This window comes from Berghia stephanieae, chromosome 10 (genome assembly GCF_034508935.2).
Source record: "Berghia stephanieae isolate SIO BIC M18660-M18661 chromosome 10, UCSD_Bste_1.3, whole genome shotgun sequence".
Classification (NCBI taxonomy): Eukaryota; Metazoa; Mollusca; class Gastropoda; order Nudibranchia; family Aeolidiidae; genus Berghia; species Berghia stephanieae.
In genome coordinates, this window is record NC_088369.1 from 25231905 (window position 1) to 25239404 (window position 7500).

A 7500-nucleotide genomic window follows, 5' to 3' on the forward strand; every position below is an offset into this window, starting at 1 on the left:
CAAAGCGCTTTACAAGGGGTCCCTGACCAACAGCAACACGTAACGTGTAGAACGCGACATGACGCTTGTTAGGCGATATTACGAATTTTTTTTCGGACAGAGACAACGGTTGTTAACGGCCAGGCTCTCATTTTACACCTGAACACAGTGAGATAATGTGCCTTTTCCAATGACTCAACTATGCGCCGAGCGAGGCTCGAACCCAGGACCTTCCGATCCCAAAGCGAGAGTCATACCACAAGACCACATAGCCACACAACCCCCCCCCCCCCCTCCACTAAGACCCATATTTTGACGTCATTTTTAGGTTTGTGGACCGCCTAGTGATTTGTCTTTAATAGTCGTCAAGGAAACATGTAATCCCATTGGGGGAGGGGGGGGGGGGAGGGGGGGGGGAAGGGGGGAAGGGGGGTGTAATATCAAGCCATGAGTTTATGAAGGTCACGATTGCGTCCACACTCAACAGAAATAATCAAACTGTGGTCTTCACTACTTGCACTGTTGAATTAAAATTTTAAAAATTGATCGAATATTTCTTTAATGTTTAATGGTTCAATGTTTTGCATCTGAATGTCGACATTACTCGGACAGGGAGGCCTGTCGGATTTTACCGATGTTTAAGTGGAACCACTTGTGGTTTCCATGGGCGTTGTTAATAGGATGTGACGTCATGACTTTCGAACCCTATTACGACAATGAGTCAATAAAAAACGTCGGTTATTAGGCGCGGAAGGTGTTATAATTATATTATTGTATTGCGTTTATATTAAAATATATTTCATTTTCAAGACGGACTGGCACAGTGGACAAGCCCTCATCAACTTGGTTAGATCAGCGGGTGGGCGTGTAGGAGATGGACACGGAACAGCTTTGGAAACACTTCGTCAAGGTAACCAATTATATAAATCTAAAAAGAATTGAGCTTTTATATAGAGCGCAATATCTGCTAAACGTGCTCAGGGCGCTTTAAAAGAAGTATCAAATTAAGAAATTAAGGAGCTGGAATAGGTATAAGATAAAGATCTGAACAAGTGTGTATGAAATGTTTCCGGCAAAGCAAGAATGAAAAATACAAGAAGAAAAAAACATCCCAAAAAATCAGTCAACCTCGACAAGGGATCGAACTTCAGAGCTGTAATCAGAAGGTGTGAGGTTCGATCCCCAGTCGTGGTAGACTGATTCTTTTTTTTTTTGGGGGGGGGGGGATAGTTTTTTTTCTTGTATTTTTCTTTATTGCTTTGTCTGGCACCTTTCATATACACGTGTTCAGATCTTTATTTTATAGGGAGTGCCTAGCCAACAGCAACACATTACATGTATGTAGGATGAGACATGACGCCTGAGAGGCGATATTGCAACTCTTTTTTGTACCGACAGGTACTCAATCTCCACCTGAGTACGGTAAGAGAATGTGAGTGAAGAGCATTTTGCAAGAACTCAAACATGCGGGACTGGGATGGCATCAGCTCTTGGTGTTATTTTTAGACAGCCATTTAAATGATTACATAGTTCTAACTAAATTCTATCAATCAGACTATAAACGTTTATTTTTACACATAATTTTATGTGTTGTTATTTCAAATCCGACTGGCGGATCTTGTTAGTTTTTTTTTAGCTAAACGCATAGCATCAATAGAAGGAACGAAATTGACGTCACTCACCTGTTTGTTATTTCTTTTAGACAGTCAATTTAATGATTAGTTCTCACTAAATTCTATCAATGAGACCATAACGTTTAAGGTGACTTCGCGAAGTCCTAGGTTTGAGAGTTTTTGCCGAGATGAGGGTCATTTAAATCGATCGCTATTTAAAGGACGAGTTTTCTGGCCAAATTTTTAAATATGTTTTTTTTTCTCCATAGTACAGCAGAGGACTAAAGGTGTCTATGCCCCCAACACATTCGACACTATATTGAGGAAGACTCAAATGTACACAATATTTTTAAAGTTTGCGATTAATAAAAAACCAAGTAAAAAAATAAGAATAATCTCATGACTGATGATCGGTGTGAAGGGAAAGCTGGGTATATGTAGAATAAATGAAATTGACACCAGTCGGCTCGTTGTCCTTGTTTTTAGACCGCCAGTTGGGTGATTAGTTCTCACCAAATTCTATCAATCAGTTTGCAAACTTTTAAGGTTCTACATGCGTAGTTGTGTGTGCTGGTACGATTGAAATGGCGGGCAGAATTATTGGTCATTACTTAAGTTAAACGCATACCATCAATAAATCTTCCCAATAGTAGAGATCAAAATTCAAGTTTCCTGCCAATCAAGTCATCGATCACATGACGTGTTGCTGTAAATATTTCTTAACAAATGTAAACACGCTGCTATGTTTTTGAAAGTTATAATATAGATAGTATGCAGATGACGTCAATCAGGCCTTTGTTATTGTTTTTGCCATCCGCGTTTGTGAGTTGTTCTCACTAAACTGTATTAACCAGACTATAAAAGTTCATGATTACACAGAGTTTGTGTGTTGGTCCGTTATACTTCCGGATGGCAATGTTGTGAACTCCTTGGCCAAGCGCATTCTATCTATAGATAGAATGAAGTGACGTCACTCGGGTCTTTGTTATTGTTTTTTTTGCCTCCCGCGTTTATGAGTAATTCTCACTAAACTGTATTAACCAGACTATAAACGTTTAAGGTTACACATTGTATTGTGTGTTGGTCCGTTTTACTTCCGGATGGCAATGTCGTGAGCTTCTTGACCAAGCACATATTATCTTTACATACTCATGGATCGAGCTGAACAAAATGAACTGTTCATCACAATAATTGTGATGTTGGATATTTCGAAAACTGTGAATACTTTTTATTATGTAGGTCATTTTCAGCACATTTTTCTATGTGAACAATGGCTCGAGCACATGGAACAATAATATAGATTGTCCGCATTCTGATGCTTTGCCATCCATCCTAACCACCCATAGGAAAATCGTCACATTTGTTACGATGCAGCCAACAGTTTTCTCATTCTTATTTCTTTTGTACATCATAATATTTGAACAAAAATGTTTGCTATAGTTAAAATATATTAACACTGTTGAATAGCTCGTTTAGCAAAGAAATATGTATAACAGATTTTGTGTTTGAGTGAAATAACTATATTTTTGTATAGGTTGGGTGTGAAAATCAGGAAAAGGGCCGTAAGGAGAGGGTTAAGCTTTTAAAAAACTCACAAAATCCACCAGTCAGAAACAACGTACCCCACACAAAATTATGTGTAACCAGAATGATCTTATTTGATGAGAACTAATCACCAAAATGGCTGTTTAAAAAGAGTAACAAAATGCTGAGTGACAGCAATTTCGTTCCGTCTATAGATAGTATGCGCTTGGCTAAGAAGCTCACAACATTGCCATCCGGAAGTATAACGGAACAACACACAAAACTCTGTGAAACCATGAATTTTTATAGTCTGGTTAATACAGTTAAGTGAGAATTACTCATAAACGTGAATCGCAAAAAAAGAATAACAAAGACCCGAGTGACGTCAACTTCATTCTCTCTATATATTGAATGAAGTGGTCGCCAGCAGCCATAGAGGTGATCATTTCTCACCACATTCTTTAACCCATTGTTCTTTGTGTAAGTTATTATTGTTTTGACAGACAAAATTGGTAAACATTTCACTTCAACACACAATAAGTAAGTGGTCTCTGTGTTCTTATAGAAACAACACGTACAAAAGCTCGAAATATAATCCAACTTCGCCGAAAACTAATTTCAACATTTCCCTCCCTCAAGGAATTGAAATCGGCCAACAGCTAGGAGTTGAACCTCTCCTAACCCCGGAAGAGATTCTGTTCGAGGCCACAGAACACCTCGGACTGATGGCTTACTCAGTACAGTTTCTCAAATTTCCAAGCTATATTTACAACACAGATTTTAGCCCTGAGTTAAACGACGAACATCGAAGTGTTAGCGACACATTCATTAATATCATGGCCAACGCCAATCTCAAGGTAAGTGTGCTCAGAATTAACCTTTTCTTATAGATTGACGGGTACTTTTTTGCAGGTCTGATCACTGAATTTATTATGGGCTCAATGAAGATAACCTCAAAACCAACTCTAATTATTATTCATAAGAACAATATTAAATCAGGCCCCTAATTTCGTTCAGTTATCAGACCTGTGAATATGTGTACACAGATTTAGATTTTGGTGTGTATTGTATTCTGGATTATGTTAAACTTGAGCTTTTATATAGCGCAATAAATATCCACTTAACATGCTCAAAGCGTTTTGTAAAAGGTCCCTAACAAACAGCAACACGTAACATTTAGAACGAGACATAACTCCTGTTAGGCGATACTATATTTTTTTCCGACAGAGATATCGCTGTTAACGGACATGTACTCATTTTATACCTGAGTACGGTGAGAGAATGTGAGTAAAGAGCCTCTTCCACGGACTCAACTATGCGCCGAGCGAGGCTCGAACCCATTACCTTCCGATCCGAAAGCGGGTGTCATACCACAAGACCACATAATCGCACATTATGTCATGTTAATCCTCTCCTTACCAACTTACTCAGGAAAATCGTCACATTTATTACGACACAATAGATATTTTTCTTGCTCAGATTTATTTTGTATATCACAAATTTGAAGAATAATCTTTTGTTTAATTCATAAGAACTTAATGTTGTCTTGTTGAGCTTGCTTTGCACACACAATTATTATATGGTCAACATGCTTTTAGGGTAGGCATAACATATCCACTAAGGAGAGAAAATCCAGTAAGGAGAGAGTTAAGCAGCAATTCCCAAGAACCGATGTGGACTTATTTACTATTCTGATGATACAAATAGGACTAAGCGTCTCAAACCGCTGATGTTTAGGGGTTATTTTTTATCCTAAAATTATTTCAAAACTTTGGGAGAAATTCTATAAACAGGCTCCACTAAGGGTCAAAACTCGTATTATAAAGCTATTAATTCAATGAATCTCTCATTTACTGTCTTTAGTGTTTCGTTTCATTCATCGTGGTTTATTGACAAAGGGGAAATCCGTAACGTCCACATTATCTGCCTTCGTTGAATAACTTGCAGCGTCCATTCGACTATTTTTATTTAAACTTATGTCAGTACGATAAATTTCTGCTCCTCTCCTTTCAGTTATGGCCGTACTCTTACATACACATATTATTATAATGACGCCAACAATGTTCAATACTGGGTGGGGTCTTTTGACCTCCCATAGTAGACAGGAGGTCACTTACTTATTGTGTCTTCTTTCTCCTATAATATCTGTTTTCCAAGTTGCTTTCTGTCTTTGTCTTGGAACTTGACTACTTGATTTTGTCCTGGCCCTTACCGGAGTCCTTGACCGAAGGGGAAACAGTCAAATATCTAGTGTTTGTTTGGGGAAGTGATTTTTTTTCCTTTTAAATCATCTCTGTATTATGAACTAATAGTTATTTTTTTAAAAAGTGAGTGTGTTCCTCTTAGTGGGATCATGTGCTTGTGTCTGCATGAGGCGTTAAGATAATCTCAAACTAAATCCATTGATGGTATGCTCTTGGAATCTACATCGGTTCCCTATTTGAACCAATTTCCCTTTGTCTTACTTTTCCTTAGGTGCTTAATTGTAATTCTATTTTTTACCATCCCACTTTACTGGCTCTGATATGACCTAAATGTGGTGCAAGCGCTGTAAAACCCTTGAAAACAAAAACAAACAAGAAGCGTTCAAAAGAACTAAAATGCTCAATGTGCATCTTGGGTTTTATATCTATTGTCGAAATCAACCCCCCCCCCCCCCCCCCCAAAAAAAAAAAAAAAAAAAGAAATCGTGTGGAGAAACAGGTTTATGAAATTGGCTAGCTAGGATTTGATCTTGTTTTATTGGCGGCCACAAACATTCTTGGGGTTTTCTCTGTTGTCAAGTTTCGGTGGTTCCCTGCCCTGTCCTGGCTAACGATAGAACAACGGTCAGAGTCAGATAGAAATACGATTCAATAGTCTGATGTCAAGCCCGCCCAGCAACGAGCAACTTGGTTCTAAATAAAGAAAATTGGTACTTCTTATTCTTCTTTCTGGCTAGAACTTTTTCACATGTCATGTGATCAGGATTATAAAAGTCAAAACATGATCAGATTTATAATGTTTTTCTCCTCTGGATCCACTTTTATGCTCGTCGGAGAAGTATTTCATAAGGGCGTCCGCCACTATTCCGATAGTTTAGAACCAGTTACTAAGTTACTATGCGTCATTACGAGGGAAGTGACCTCACAACTGTTGAACCCTATTGTGTGGTTTCTCTCGGTGGCTCAGCTTTACATGCAGTGTGTCTCGTCTTGTCACAAAATTCAAGCAGTGTTAAGCGATGTCAGTGAGCGGATGAGTGGAGAATTTTGGTTACCGACGTTGTGTTCTTGAGAAAGACGACTTGCACACATTACATCATTCGACTCAGATATGAATGAGTACCCTGGCTATAGGCAGTGACGGATATTGTAAGAGTGTTTGTACATAAAGGACGCCTAATAGGTCCCTTTTTAGTCGCTCTTTGTGTGTTCAAAGGTGAATCCTTGGAAAAGTCTTTATTCACATTCTCTCACCGCACTCAGGTGTAAGATAAGCACATGGTCGGTAAAAGCGTCTTACATGGGTCATGTCATACAATCTCTTGCTTTGGCATGGAATCCCGTGTACAGCGCTTTGAGAAAAGTTAATAAAGTTCGGCAATGTGGTCTTGTGGTATGACAATGCCTTTCGGATTGGAAGGTCCTGGGCTCGAGTCCCGTTCTGTGCGGCGCATAGTTGAGTCCTTTAAAGGGGCTCTGTATTCATATTCCCTGAATTCCTGTGTAAAATGAGTACAATTCACAGCGTTGCCTTTGTCCTAAAATATAATGTAATATCTTTTTAAAGGCGCTATGTCTCGTCCTTCATGTTAAATATTGCTGTTGACTAGGGACACATTGTAAACCGCATTGAGTACGTTTAGTGTATATTGCGCTATATAAAACCAAGTTTTTTGTTGTTTCTTTTTTTAATTTAAATTACGAAATAGCAACCCACCACCATGCATACTTAGTGACCATATATATTATATATATATATATATATATATATATATATATATATATATATATATATATATATATATTATATACAGTTAGAATGGAGTCTAACCTCCACAGTTCAATCTACCTCCACTCCCCCATCACGTCCATCCTTTTAACAACAATAATATTATTTAACAGTTTATGCTTCTCTTTTTATGGTCTTCTCTCCTTACTTCTACATTTTTCCCGCCCTGCGTTTAATGGCCGATAGGAGTGTAGGACGGAGGCATTTGATTGTTTAGAATTCAAAGCTCAAATACCCTATCTCAATGAAATGTATTGATACAACTAAAAATAAAGCGACGAGACATAATGCGAAAACACCTTGACAATACAAGTCCATTCCGTTCACTCGAAAAATTAAAGAGATGCTTTAATCCCTCAACGGCGAGATTAATATTTCTGTTATATATTTA

The 7500-nt window shown here is 38.1% G+C and overlaps 1 protein-coding gene across 4 annotated transcripts in view; it reads left to right on the forward strand.

The window, feature by feature from the left end:
• Positions 1-7500, forward strand: part of LOC144980874 (filamin-B-like) — a 94096-nt gene that overhangs the window by 30795 nt on the left and 55801 nt on the right. For all 4 annotated transcript variants that reach the window (XM_078928760.1, XM_078928757.1, XM_078928761.1 and 1 more), the window contains exons 10-11: positions 790-889; positions 3756-3973. In XM_078928760.1, coding sequence (XP_078784886.1) covers positions 790-889; positions 3756-3973 — 318 coding nt within the window. The remainder of the gene's footprint in view (positions 1-789; positions 890-3755; positions 3974-7500) is intronic.